Below are 15,439 nucleotides of genomic sequence, written 5' to 3'. Positions count from 1 at the left end.
GTTATGTGGATACAGTTAGGTAGGTACATTCATTCAAATGATGTACGGCAGTTTGAGTAAAATGTTACTATGAAACATTTTACCTCTGGTGCAAACAGGGTTTCATATGTGGGGTTGTAGGTGACCTCTTTGAGAGAGGGGTCCAGATGCACACCAGTCTCCACAGCCTCCTGTTGGGGAGAAGAAACTTGACAGGTTTTCTACTGCTCATCATTTTGGTCAGTCATCAGGCTATGAAGGCACTTGAGTTAAAGGGGCTTGATGTTAGTTGTCACACACCTATCCTGGGGTGCGTTCTGTTCATTAAAAACTTCTTAGGGATAGGGGGCAGTATTCGGAAGTTTGGATGACTGAGGTGCCCAAAGTAAACTGCCTGTTACTCAGGCCCAGAAGCTAGGATATGCATATGCATGGTAGTATTGGATAGAAAACAATCTAGCGTTTCTAAAACTGTTAAAATAACGTCTGTGAGTATAACAGAAATTATTTAGCAGGCGAAACCCCGAGGACAATCCATCCAGGAAAAATATTTTTTGAGGTCATTGGATTTTTCAATGCTTTTCTATGGGGAAGCCGAATTATTAGGACCCAGATTGCAGTTCCTATGGCTTCCACTAGATGTCAACAGTCTTAAGAAATTGTTCGATGTTTTGTTTTTTGAAAAATGAAGAAGTAGTCATAGTCTTTCTAAGTGTCACTCAGTTGGACGCTAGTCTTTTGGTGCGTGTGAATGAGAGCGTGCTCCTCGTTTTTCTCCGGTTTTGGAAACAGTTTATTCCATCTTAAATTTAATCGATTATTTACATTTTAGGGTACCTGAGGTTGGATTAGAAACGTTGTTTGAAATGTTTGTACCAAGTTTACAGGTAACTTATTAGATCCTTTGTAGGCATGTTGGGCGAGTTGGAACCGGTGTGTTTCTGAATCAAACACGCCAAATAAACTGATATTTTTGGGATATAAAGAAGGACTTTATCGAACAAAACGACCATTCCTTGTGTAACTGAGACCTTTGGGATTGCAAAAAGATGAAGATCTTCAAAGGTAAGCGATTTATTTTATCGCTATTTCTGACTTTCGTGATGCATCTGTTTGGTTGGAAAATGTTTTTCATGCTTTTGTATGCGGGGCGCTGTCCTCAGATAAACCGCATGGTATGCTTTCGCCGTAAAGCCTTTTGAAATCTGCGGCTGGATTAACAAGAAGTTAATCTTTAAGCCGATGTATAACACTTGTATTTTTTATGAATGTTTATTATGACTATTTCTGTATTTTGAATTTGGGACATTGCAATTACACCGGATGTTGTCGAGGTGGGTCGCCTGCGCCAGAAAGGTTAAACGTTTTGCTAAGTTGCGCGATGGCTGTGTACTGAACAACATGTTTCCTCCAAACATAGCGCACTGTTCTTCACCAGTTTGAGGTGTGTTTGCTTCCGTTTGGTGGGTGTAGCCTGATCAATATGGGTGTGAGCATTTGTGGGTGAGCAGTTTAATTTTTTATATATACAAATTAAAAAAAGGCAAAATCTCATGCAGCCCACCGTAGACAATTGCCCCCTGGGCCGCGATAGTCACAATGTTCTTCAACTTGTCGTTCAAAACAGTACTGTTTCCAATGAATCAAACTTTACATACCATTGTGTTCTGTTAAGGGCGGCCCAGGTTGATTTTAAATATAAACTCATTACCTACCTTGCTAAGAAATCAGCCAGCTTGATCCAATATACACTGCTCAAAAAAATAAAGGGAACACTAAAATAACACATCCTAGATCTGAATGAATGAAATATTCTTATTAAATACCTTTTTCTTTACATAGTTGAATGTACTGACAACAAAATCACACAAAACTTAAATGGAAATCAAATGTATCAACCCATGGAGGTCTGGATTTGGAGTCACACTCAAAATTAAAGTGGAAAACCACACTACAGGCTGATCCAACTTTGATGTAATGTCCTTAAAACAAGTCAAAATGAGGCTCAGTAGTGTGTGTGGCCTCCACGTGCCTGTATGACCTCCCTACAACGCCTGGGCATGCTCCTGATGAGGTGGCGGATGGTCTCCTGAGGGATCTCCTCCCAGACCTGGACTAAAGCATCCTCCAACTCCTGGACAGTCTGTGGTGCAACGTGGCGTTGGTGGATGGAGCGAGACATGATGTCCCATATGTGCTCAATTGGATTCAGGTCTGGGGAACAGGCGGTCCATAGCATCAATGCCTTCCTCTTGCAGGAACTGCTGACACACTCCAGCCACATGAGGTCTAGCATTGTCTTGCATTAGGAGGAACCCAGGGCCAACCGCACCAGCATATGATCTCACAAGGGGTCTGAGGATCTCATCTCGGTACATAATGGCAGTCAGGCTACCTCTGGCGAGCACATGGAGGGCTGTGCGGCCCCCCAAAGAAATGCCACCCCACACCATGACTGACCCACCGCCAAACCGGTCATGCTGGAGGATGTTGCAGGCAGCAGAACGTTCTCCACGGCGGCTCCAGACTCTGTCACGTCTGTCACATGTGCTCAGTGTGAACCTGATTTCATCTGTGAAGAGCACAGGGCGCCAGTGGCGAATTTGCCAATCTTGGTGTTCTCTGGCAAATGCCAAACGTCCTGCACGGTGTTGGGCTGTAAGCACAACCCCCACCTGTGGAGATCGGGCCCTCATACCACCCTCATGGAGTCTGTTTCTGACCGTTTGAGCAGACACATGCACATTTGTGGCCTGCTGGAGGTCATTTTGCAGGGCTCTGGCAGTGCTCCTCCTTGCACAAAGGCGGAGGTAGCGGTCCTGCTGCTGGGTTGTTGCCCTCCTACGGCCTCCTCCACGTCTCCTGATGTACTGGCCTGTCTCCTGGTAGCGCCTCCATGCTCTGGACACTACGCTGACAGACACAGCAATTAGGGTTCAGGGCCTTGCTGAAGGGCACCGACAAATTTTTCACCTAGTCGGCTCGGGGATTTGAACCAGCAACTTTTTGGTTACTGACCCGACGCTCTTAACCGCTAGGCTACCTGCCGCCTAGTCGTCAAACTTTAGCCTATACAGTACATGTAGGCTATCTTGCTGTTGTGTGTAAATTTAATTGGAAAGCAATATTTATAATAGATTAGGCCGTATAGGCTATCCTATAACTATAACATGAGCGGCTGTAATTCACCTCAAGCATCTTCATATGCCGCGCGGTCTCATTTCATTTGTTGTCCAGCTGAAATGCTGATAAACGCATTGAAGGCCACTATTCAGCTCTCTACACAAAATCCGCAGGACATATAGCAGATTGAGGTAAGACAGCTATCTATTTTGATACGTGACATAGCATGATACGTGATACGTAGCATTTTCAGATTGATGTATGCTTTCATATTCAATGTTAAATAGAATTTTTGATGATTTCCCACCAAAAGTGTAGTTTTGTGACATCTCAACTAGTGTTACAAAGGGCTGAAAATTTTCCATGGGAAATTAAGCCCGGGAATTTTGCTTAAATTCATAAATTAAGTTAGCTTATAACATTGAACATTTATTTATTTTTTATACTTATTGTAGGAGCACAAATAAAGTACAAATAAAGTAAAATAAAAGAACAACAAAAAAGATCTGGCAGTTACAGTGCACTTCATACCTTCATCATCATATTAGTTACGTACATTGGCATCTTTGAATTAGACCTTTTCCAAGTACAAAACCCATTTTTCCCAGTATTCCTGACCTCTCTCCTGTTGAGTTCTTAAAGCAAAAGGTCATATGCTCCATGTGGTATATTTCTTCTACAATGTCTATCCATTGTGTCACTGTGGGAGGTTCTTTTTGTAGCCATTTCCTAGTGATAGCCTTTTTACTGGCTGCCAGTAGGACCTTCAAGAGGTACTTTTCTCTATTGTGTAAGTTATCAGGTATTTCACCCATGTACAAAGAAATGAATGTTTGTTCTATGTCAAATCCAATTATTTTTCCAATGTTAGATCTTATTTCTCCCCAGTAAGTTTCGATTGCGGGGCAAATTCCCAATCTGGCCCTCAACCATCACGGTCACCTAATAATCCCCAGTTTACAATTGGCTCATTCATCCCCCTCCTCTCCCCTGTAACTATTCCCCAGGTCGTTGCTGCAAATGAGAACGTGTTCTCAGTCAACTTACCTGGTAAAATAACGGTAAAATAAAAAAATAAAAAATAAAAGGACCAAAAGATATGAGAGTGGTCCGCCCTCAATAGACCGCATTCTCTCCAACAAGGGTGTTATGAAGAAACGTATAACATTCTTCCAACAGAATTCTCTCCATGACCTTGAGTTGGTGGAGCTTTGTTGAGTCTCTAATATGTTCAACCATGTTTCATCACTTATTTCAATGTTAAGTTCCTCCTCCCATTTCTTTTTAATATAGTTTGTAGAATGTTTCTTTGAGGATTGAATACCCAAGTAGAGATTTGAAATCGTTTTTTTGTTACCCCAAGTTGTATGCGTTAGTGAATACTTGGATTAATTTTGGAGGTGCTCGAGGGTCAGTCACTTTTATCTCCCTTAAGAAATAGTGTCGGACTTGTAGGTATCTGTAAAAATCTTGTTTATCCAAGCCATGTTTTTTTACTTAGGTCCTGGAAGTTATCTAGGTTCCCATTCCTTATAATTGTACTGAATGATGTGATGCCTTTCTGCGTCCATTGTTTAAATCTGCTGTCCTGAGTTGCAGGGATGAAGCTGGGGTCGTATGCGGGCCAACTCAGCAGTTTGATCTCTCTGTCTAAATTATTTTGCTTAACTACCCTAAACCATGTCTTCAGAGAGAAATTAATCCACTGATTTTGTCTATTGTATATTTCTTTTACCATGTCCTTATTTCCCAAAACTGACTGTATGGGTATCTCTGTCAAAGTAGTCTCGATGTCTTGCCATTTGGATTCGTATTCTGAATTGCACCAACAAACCAGAGGTCTCAATTGGGCTGACACATAATAATCTTTTAGGATTGGTAAGGCCATACCCCCACAGTTTTTTGGTAATTGTAATGTTGTATATCTAGTTCTTGGTCTCTTACTGTTCCAGATAAACCTTGATATCCGTTTATTCCATTCCCTAAACTGTTTAGGTGGGATTTCTATGGGCAGTGATTGGAACAAATACAGTAACCTCGGCAGGATGTTAATTTTGATTGTTTCAATTCTACTACTAAGATCTAAGGGAAGTGAGTTCCACCTGTCTAGGTCATCATATATTTCTTGTTGATATGATCGTAATTCATGCAATAAAGTTTGGGTGTATCTTTTGGTAGGTATACTCCAAGATATTTAATGGATGAAGAGGTCCAGGTGAAGTTATACCTGCTCTTCAGCTCTTCCTGTGGGGTATAATTATATACTAGGGCTTGGGTCTTGTGTACGTTAAGCACATACCCTGAATAGAACATCCATCAATCTAGGTACGCTTGAGCCTGGGTCTTTAAGGAATAACAGAACGTCATCAGTATACATGCATATCTTATGTTCACTGTCTCTTATTGTTATTCCCTCTAAAGTTGGGTCCTATCTTATTGCCTGTGCTAATGGTTCGAGGTACAAGGAGAAGAGCGTGGGTGAAAGATTACAGCCTTGTCTTGCCCCTCGCTCTAATTTTATCGTTCTTGTCAAATGTCCATTTATCTTTATTCTAGCGGTCGGACATGAATACAGTGTTTTGATGCACTGTATCACTTCTTTGTTGAAACAAAATCTTTCCATAACTTGGAAGAGGTAATCCCATCCCACTGAATCAAATGATTTTTCTGCATCTAGACTGATTAATATTGCACTTGTCTTATTCTGAGTAATGTGGTCCATGGCATGTAGTGTTCTCCTTATATTGTCCTGTGTCTGCCTATTTTGCATGAAACCAGTTTGATCTCCGTCAATCAATTCTGGGATTATGTTCTCCATTCTTTTGGCTATTATTGATGCATATAGTTTATAATCTGTGTTAAGAATTGCGATAAGAAATAATGCAGTTCATATAGACCTATCTTTACCCTCTTTTGGGATTACAGATATGATGGCCTCTCTCCATGATGGTGGGAGACCCCCCCTCCCTCAGAGTCCAGTTAAAACAGGCCTTAAGTAGAGGTGCTAATTGTTCTCTGAAGGTCTTGAACCATTCTGAAGGGAAGCCATCAGTCCCTGGAGACTTGTTGACTTTTTGTTGAGATAATGCTTTATTCATTTCTTCGGTGGATATTTCTAAAGTTAGTCTATCATTTTTCTCTGTCCCAATTGAGGGGAGATCAAGTGAGTTCAAAAAGTGCTCTATTGTCTGTGCATCTGCCTTCTCTGGTTGCTTGTACAGATTTGTGTAATATGATTCAAATGCATTCTGTATTTCATCTAATTTGCATGTGATCTTTTTGTTTTGGGGTCTTTTATTTTGAAAATTGTATTCTGTGTTTGTTGTTTCCTGAGTCTCCATGCTAGTAATTTGGTTGCCTTTGAGCCTGCTTCATAATATAGTTGTTTCAGGAACCTAAGCTTTTTCTCTACTTCTCTATAAATCTGGTCAATTTCCTGTTTTACCTTTTGAATCTCTCGTAATATAAGAGGGTCTTTGTATTGACTATGAGATCGTTCTAAGTTTCTTAGGGTTTCCTGTAATTTCAGCAGTTTCTGTGCTTTAATCTTTTTCTTGAGAGATGATGTGGCTATGATCTTTCCTCTAATAACCGCCTTAGCTGCATCCCACAATATAGCAGGAGATACTTCCCCGTTATCATTATTCTCCAGATAGATGTTCAATTCTGTCTTTATTGATTCCTTGAATGCTGGATCATTCAGCATGCTTGTATTAAGTCTCCATGTAGTATTTCTTGGTTTGCTATCAAGGTGTAGAGTGAGGTAAACTCCATTATGATCTGATAAGTCGCTCTGCCCGATCCTACAATCCTTAAGCCTGTGTCTATCTGCACTGTACATAAAAAAGTAGTCTAACCTGGAGTATTCAGTGTGGCGGGCTGAGTAAAAAGTATATTCCTTATCGGTCTTGTGGGTGTCACGCCATACATCGAGCAGTCCTAGATTCTGCAGTATCCTATTGATCTTTTTGGCAACTAGGCTCATTTTCCTATTTTGATTTGTGCTGTCCAATTTTGAGTTTAGAATTGTGTTAAAATCCCCTCCACAGATAAGAGTGCCAGTGGTTTCTGTGGCAATTAAATCAAACACCTTCCCATAGAAGACCATGTCACTCCCTGGGGGTGCGTATACATTAAATAATGTAACTTCCTTGTTATCCAGTTTACATTTAACAAGTATAAATCTACCCTCCTTGTCTTTTATTTCTGACATAAAGTCAAAATTAACTGAATTTGGGATCAAGATTGCAACTCCCCTTCTAACCATTTTGTAAAAAATAAAAAAAAGTGTTCCTATATCCCATTTTCTTGAGTTTCTCGTGTTCAGGTGTGGATAAGTGAGTTTCCTGCCAGAATAGTATGTCACCTCTCTCCCGTTTCATCTTTGCTATTACCTTACTTCTCTTGATGGCACTCCCCAGTCCGTTTACATTGAGACTTATGACCTTAAATTCCCGATGATGCATCGATATAAAAAAAAAAAAAAACTGTGCACCATATCTGCCTGCTTATCATGACCCTAAAAATGAACGAAAAATCAAGAACGATAATAAAGTAAACCAAAGTGGGAAAATACTTTGGTATTTGGACTCCCATGTCAGAGGACGGTCTCTTGCCTCTGGGGTTTGAGGGGATGAGCCTGTCCGCAGGATGGGCCCCTCACTCAGATATGAAAAATCGTGACGTAGTCACAAACAAGACCTGGTGGAACCGAAAATAATAAGGGCGCCAATTTCGTCACTTATACACATCGGTTAATTACAAGTTAAAACTATATCGGTCATGCGTGCATATCATGAATAGTCCCCTTGTTATGCCCTTCTGTCGCCCCGTTGTCAATGTGTCATTAATCCTTAGCTAATATATATGCTACTTAATGTGTTCATAAAGAACACATGCTTTTTTTGGCTACTCACCCTTGTTCAGCATTGGGGGAAAATAGGGGAGATATTTTATCTATTGCAATGTCAACCGTAACAACCCAAAGTCTTAATAACTGCGGTAACTATAAATTCTGTTAAATCCGATTCAGTGTCTTACATCTTCCCGTTGGAAATGTCTGAGTCTCTCTCGGATGTGAACGTCCTCTCGCCGAGATGGTTTCCCTCTTTCTCCATGACCCTGCTTGTCGACAACGATCCATGGGAGAGCCTGCTCGAGTCTTTCCGCTGGTGATGTCGCCTTTCACCTGGCGGTATACTCCACTGGGAAGCCCTTGACTTCAGGTCCTCAGCCGCCTTGTCTGCATGCTCGTATGTAACCGGGCCATTTTTCAGGAATACCCTTCTCTTTAAGTGCTTTCTTAATGGGGGTGTATTCTTTCCTTCTTTTCAGTATCTCTCCCGCGTAGTCATGATCAAAGAACACTCGTTGGCCTTGGAAGTTAACAGGCTTTTTCCAGGTAGCATGTAAGACTTTCTCTTTGACAGAGTTTTAGGAACCGTACTACTATGGATCTTGGTGGGGCGCCGCTGGGGGGGTTTGAGGCCAGAGCTCGGTGTGCTCTCTCCATTCCCAGATCCGTGTCGTCTTCAAGTATGTCCTTGAATCGACCCTCCACCAAGTTGGGCACAGAGTCTTTTTCTGCGCCCTCTACTACGTTATAAAGTCTAATGTTTCGACGTGAGAAACCTTCGAGTTCTGTCACTTTTGCCTGTAGTGCGTGTTGGCTTTTCAGTGACTGTTCCAAGTATTTCCTTGACTGCGAAGTTCCATGTGTCCGTTTCCCCAATGCGCTGTTCTGCGTCCCCCATTCTTGTAGATATGCTGTGAAGTTCTAATTTGTTTTCTTCCAGTTTCTGGTTAATGTCCTTCTTGAACTCATTTAGTTTTTTTCTTACATCTTCTCGAAGTTCCTCTCGTAAGCCTGTGAGCGCCTCGCGCAATTCCTCCATCACCTCACGAAATGAGGGTTCTTTTGCTGCTGCTATCTTATTTGCGCTAGCATTAGCCATTTCGGGTTCATTGACGATTATATCTTCTGCTGTCTTGTTACGGGCTGTTGTTGTAGCTCCGCGACCTTTTCCTATTTTCCCCTTTTCCATTTTTTGTAAGTTATTATAATGCTCAGAGTAAATACTTGAATTTGGGGGGGAAATACCCAACCAATGTGCAGTACGAAAAACTAGGTGGCCATTTCCTAAGTTGCGTCACCGGAAGCCCAACATTGAACCTTTTTTTGTGGGATACACAAGGCAATTCGAGGTCTTGTGGCATATTTTGGTTCAACTATACTGTTGGGTTCTGAGAATATGAAATACACTTATTCATGTCACTGAGGGAGAGAGGGTAATGTATAACGTTTACATTATGTCAGGATATGTTATTGTTAGCCATCAGGGATCCTATGGGAGGAGAAGAGACACAGTCTGGTACCAGGCACCGTGACAGCCGTGAGTTGGGGAAGAGTGAGCACTTTGGGGTAGAGGTCAGGTCAGATGAAGTGAGGAAGAACAGATATCACCAAGGTTCTGTCTATCAACATAAATGCATTGGCTGTTCAGATGTGTAGGAGGAGACTCAGCCTAGGAGGAATGGTTAAATGTCAGTGCTTGTGTGAAAATGTTTGTCTAATGCAGCTGTATTGATCCTCTGGGAAGAATTAAACTTGGTTAAGCTTTCATAGTGTCCGTAGAGTTTTTACTCTGTGAACTAGAACCTAACAATCCCCAATTCAATGGAAATGCAACCCTCTGCATGCACAGGGATTTCTTCCATCACATGTGCAGCTGATTCTCAAGATCTTGCACACTAATGAGATGCTATTGAGCCCACATTACGACACTGTCTGAGCCAAGGACTACATGCTTTCTGGTAAGTTTTGATTACAATACTGGGTGGGGTGAATATATTTGTTAACTAGTAAATAGCAGCTTACAGCAAAGTGTGTCTGAATCATTTCTAACTTGTTAACAATTTCTGCTAGTTAGCTTTTGCTACCATGTGGGTTTTAGCTTGCTTGAGCCTGCTAACTGAGGAGTGTTAATTCACCTGTTTCCATACATGTTTCATTTTAAAACATTTATCTTACAAAGGAGTTGTTTAATCTAACTGCTTAACTATTTATCTGTACATGGAATTGTATTTGGGTTTTTTTAACTAATTTTTTCCTAATCGTTACAGGAAAATGCCACAGGCACAATCTGATGGGTGGAGACATTTCACTGCAGCTAATGTAGAAGGAAAAGCTGTGTACATTTGCAAATACTGTGCCAAATCATATGTGAAGAATGCAACAAAGATGCGTAATCATCTGGCCAAGTGCACATAGTTCCCTCTGTGCTCACAACAAGCAACCTCTGACAAAAGTCCCTCTACTTCTATTTGAGGTGAAAATGATGAATCAGACACCTTATCGATAGAAACAGCTCATGGTCCTCCTGTAATCAGAAGTGTTTTTGACTCAATGGAGGAACATAGTCAGAGAAATGCTGAAGAATGACTTGCTAGAGCTGTGTATGCAACTGGTTCAACCCTGATGCTCACAGGCAATGAGTATTGGAAGAGATTTCTGAATGTTCTTCGCCCAGCATACACCCCTCCAACCAGACATGCTTTAGCTACTCATTTGCTGGATGCAGAGTTCAGAGTTCAAGTGAAGGTCAAGCAAATCATAGAGAAGGCAGACTGTATTGCAATCATCTCTGATGGGTAGTCGAATGTTCGTTGGCAAGGAATAATTAACAAAATCATCTCCACCCCTCAACCAGTATTCTACAAGAGCACAGACACAAGGGACAACAGACACACTGCTCTCTACATTGCAGATGAGCTGAAGGCAGTCAATGACCTTGGACCACAGAAGGTATTCGCACTGGTGACAGACAATGCTGCGAACATGAAGGCTGCTTGGTCTAAAGTGGAGGAGTCCTACCCTCACATCACACCCACAAGAGAGCCAAGGAAATGGTTAGTTATGTGAAGGGTCATTAGTTATAGCAGCAATCTACCTCACCAAGCAAAGTGAGAATAAGAGCACCACATTGAAGCTGCCCAGCAACACCCGTTGGTGTGGTGTTGTCATCATGTTTGACAGTCTCCTGGAGGGGAAGGAGTCTCTCCAATAAATGGCCATATCAGTCTGCCGATATGGACAGCCCCATCAAGAGGATCCTCCTGGATGATGTATTTTGGGAGAGTGGTAAGCAGCCTGAAACCAATAGCAGTAGCCATTGCACAGATTGAGGGAGACAATGCCAACCTGTCTGATGTTCAGACTCTGCTTGCAGATGTAAGAGAAGAAATACGTACTGCCCTGACCACTTCACTGTTGCTCCAAGCAGAGGAAACTGCAGTTCTGAAATACATCAAAAAGCAGGGAGACTTCTGCCTGAAGCCCATACACACCACATTGTACATGTTGGACCCCAAGTATGCTGGCAAGAGCATCCTGTCTGGTGCAGAGATCAACAAGGCCTATGGTGTCATCACTACTGTGTCTCGCCACCTTGGCCTGGATGAGGGCAAGGTTCTTGGCAGTCTGGTGAGGTACGCTTCCAAGCAAGGGCTTTGGGATGGAGATGCAATATGACAGTCATGCCAACATATCTCATCAGGAAGGGGACTTTTGGATCTGAGGCTCTTTCTCCTGTTTCCTCCATCATCCTTCAAATCTCACCAACATCAGCCGCCTCAGAGCGCAACTGGTCCTTGTTTGGGAACACACACACCAAAGCACACAACAGGATGACCAATACAAGGGTTGAAATATTGGTGGTCATCCGGGTAAATTTGAGACTTTTTGAGCCTGACAACGAGCCATCCTCAACAAGGTTGGAAAGTGACCGCGAAGATGAGGCCTCAGAGTCTGATGTTCAAGAGGTGGACATTGAGGAGGTCAGGGAGAAGACATGGAAGCATGAGAGGAAGACAACCAAAGCTTTAGATTCTAGACTATCATTTTACAGATGTATGTTGAAAACGTTTTTGGGAGATGCGATGGATCATTGGGGATCATTCAATATTCCCTTTCTTTTGTTGTTCAGTGAAATTATCCCATGTGAAGAGTCAGCTCATTTAATTCAATTCATTAATTAAATTCGTAAATAAATTGTTTTTTTTATTTCTATTGGAAGGATTTAATAATTTGCAATAATGTCTACTCATGATGAAGTAAAAGGTTTATGTTTCTGTCTCCATATGATATGGTAAATACATCCAATGCAAAAAACATCAGATTTAAATGGTATTAATATTAATTTGCGTATTTTTCCGTTAATTCCAATATATTCCTGTTAATTCTCATATAGTCCCGTTAATTCCCACGGAAAGTTTCCACCTCTGAATATTCCCCAAAATGTGCAACGCTAACCTCAACAGAGCTTAAACATAGGCTCATGTTATCCTAATTGTACTATTGTGGCCCGCATTTTTTTATTTTTTTAAGTGGACGACTGCAACATAAAAGTTCATGTGAGGAAGCGGCACCGCTGCCAACAGTGCGCGGTGCTTTGTTGTAGGATGTATTGCGTTACAAAATCCGATTTTGGAAATTGGCTTAATGTTGATGATTTGTTAAAAATATATATATATAATAATAATAATGTACTGAGCAACTAAGAAATTGAAGGGTCGTATTTATTTTATAACATAAGTTCTCACTATGAGCCTGTGCCTGGATGGACACCCTATAAAAATACATTGCAGGATCATTGTGTAATGGACAAACAAACATGGTTGTTTGAACCTGTCAAGACAGCGATGTGCACATTCCAATGATCCAATGTGACAGTCTAGACAGGATGAACGGGACAGTGGGAGAAATGTCTGATACTGGGCTTAGGAAACACTTTCTGTAGGCTATTCTTAGAATTACATCTTTGGAGCGTTGTTCAATACCACTTTCCCACTTTGTGACAGTGCCATTGTAAAAATGGCCCGACTGAATAAAATATATCGTAACCTGACAACATTGAGTTAAAGCAATGAAATCCAATGATTTGACCATCCGTAAGACGAGGTGCCACTAGTTTTTAGGGTAATCTACAGTATAGCCTACAATGTTTAAGATATTCTCCTATTTAATCGTATACCCTTGCAAAGACGTGTATGGTTGCTGGATTTCATTAGTAATTGGCACAGAGCGGAGGCGAACGATGTATGCAACAATGGTCATTCGATGTTTTAGAGAATATCTTGCATGTTTACACAATTTAGTACGGTGAGAATACACTAGGCCTACTGCCACATATTTCTTAAGGATATGTAGACTACTGGTGGTATGAGTATTATATCCAAACAATGGTGTACCTCTTATGATCAAATAAGTGTCTATTTTCTATTTTTTTTATTTTATTATTGAACGTGGAATGGCTAATTTACCCACTCCCCTTGACAAGTGCTCCGAATACTCCAATTTACTGTTCCGCTATATATTGGTGCAAAGTTTCTGTTGGTCGGAGTAGACGCGCACTGTGAGATGACATCAAATTAGTAAAATGGTCTTTGGACATGTTTTTAGTGCTGCGCGCCAATGTTTAGCAGAAGCAAATTGGAACCCAATGACATCCAGCTACATAATTTTCTATGGTGTGAGCTGTACTGTTAACTCCGTTTATGGACGAGTCGTCAAGCCTGCGTGTGTAGTTATGGTGAAGCCAGGTGTGATAATAAGGCAAGTGTGTTCTAGGACGGTTAAACTCGTCACTAATCTTTTTACGGTAAACATCCAAACACACAGTTACTTCAATGCAGCATTTTCTGCACTGTTAGACTATACTTTTTAAATGTTTACATTTAAAGTTGCATTAATCAACATTGGAACATTGGTTTCAATGGTCACCAAATATATATTTTTCATTGGTCTTAATGGAAGTTCTCAAAGATAGTCTTAACTTCTCATTATGTAAACTTCTTCCACTGAAATGATGAATACTTTCAACCTACTAAGCAAGAACATCACATTTCTATTGAAACTTCCTGTTTTAGCTACTTAGTTATACAAATATTTGGTGAAAGTAATGTAACTCATTGTTCTCTCCATATAATTAGGAATTTAATAGGATCTGTAATGGTTATATATGTGCTTTCACTATCCACCTAACGTTAGTGTAACTAGATAAGTAAAGTTAGCGATTACATTCCAAAGTTGCTTTCTAGGTGACAAGCCGACTCTGGCTGGATAGCACTAGTAGCTAGCTAGTGTTGCGTATATCCCTAGCTAGTTAGCTAGCTATCTAGCGTACATTAGCTAGCTACAATATCTAGCTTAATTAGCAACCAGCTAATCCGCCTCGCTAGCTCGCTTACCTTTACGGCGACCTCAGGAGCTGAATTAAGGAGAGCTAAAGACATTGTTTGCCCAGATTTCAACGGTTGGAGGTGTGCTAGGGCATCAGGGTCAACTTTTTCGGGACTAGCATTAGATTTTGTCTCATTATCTGAATCTGAATCGGTCCCGTACGAAACGAGGGACTCCACGGTGGCAGCCATCTTGGATGTTGTGAATGCCCAACCGGAAATGTCCTAAAAGTAGGTATTTACTTTAAAATCAAATCACATTTTATTTGTAACATGCGCCGAATACAATGGGTGTATGTATACTTTACAGTACCAGATCAATGTGCAGGGTACATGAAAGCAGGGTAAAATGTCTAGGCATCAGGATATGTAATAATAACAGTAAAATAAAGACCAAAGTAGCAGTGTGTGTGTTGTGTTGTGTCGGTTTGTTTGTTTGTGTGTGTAGTGTTGGCCTATGTAAATGTGTGTGGGTTTTGTGTGGTGTGTGAGTTTGTATTTTGTGTATATATTGTAACGACCCTGGGTTTATAAGCGCGGAAATCGACTCTGCCGCACGAGCATGCTTTTACGGCACAGTCGATAGCGCGCCGGACCTCGGGCTAGGAGGTCGAGGGTTCGAGACCTGCTCCCTGCTGTTTCATTACACTGGTGTCAGAAGTGATCGGACCTCGCATCCACGACAGTGCGTGTGCTTGGCCGGTGAGCGCGTTCCTGTAAGACGTAGAGTCGCAAGCTAGCGCGAGGACGCGCTCTTTGAAAGGAGGGAGTAGTGTAACGACCCTGGGTTTATAAGCGCGGAAATCGACTCTGCCGCACGAGCATGCTTTTACGGCACAGTCGATAGCGCGCCGGACTTCGGGCTAGAAGGTCGAGGGTTCGAGACCTGGGGCCTGTTGCACAAAACTAGGATAAGGGATTAAGCCAGGATATCTTGGTGATCCTGGCTCAATTGATCCGTAATCCGGTTGCACTAAAGATGGATAGGGGGCAGGAGGATATGTTATGGTATAAATTACCATGGAGATTTATTCTGTGGAGCTAGCCTGCTCCAGACCAGGCTAAATTCCAGGATCTATTTAATCTCATCCCTAATGTC

General features: G+C 41.6%; 1 protein-coding gene across 1 annotated transcript in view; it reads right to left on the bottom strand.

Moving 5' to 3' along the window:
• Positions 1 to 14,556, bottom strand: part of LOC139582748 (pre-mRNA-processing factor 17-like) — a 50,006-nt gene extending 35,450 nt beyond the window's left edge. The window contains exons 1-2 of the mRNA XM_071413040.1: positions 14,350 to 14,556; positions 84 to 170 (exon numbers count right to left, since the gene is read on the bottom strand). Of these exons, the coding sequence (XP_071269141.1) occupies positions 84 to 170; positions 14,350 to 14,532 (270 nt within the window). The 5' untranslated portion in view covers positions 14,533 to 14,556. The remainder of the gene's footprint in view (positions 1 to 83; positions 171 to 14,349) is intronic.
• Positions 14,557 to 15,439: the final 883 nt, after the last annotated feature.

The sequence above is a fragment of the Salvelinus alpinus genome, chromosome 8, assembly GCF_045679555.1.
Source record: "Salvelinus alpinus chromosome 8, SLU_Salpinus.1, whole genome shotgun sequence".
Lineage (NCBI taxonomy): Eukaryota > Metazoa > Chordata > Actinopteri > Salmoniformes > Salmonidae > Salvelinus > Salvelinus alpinus.
This window is presented reverse-complemented; position numbering and strand designations above follow the sequence as displayed.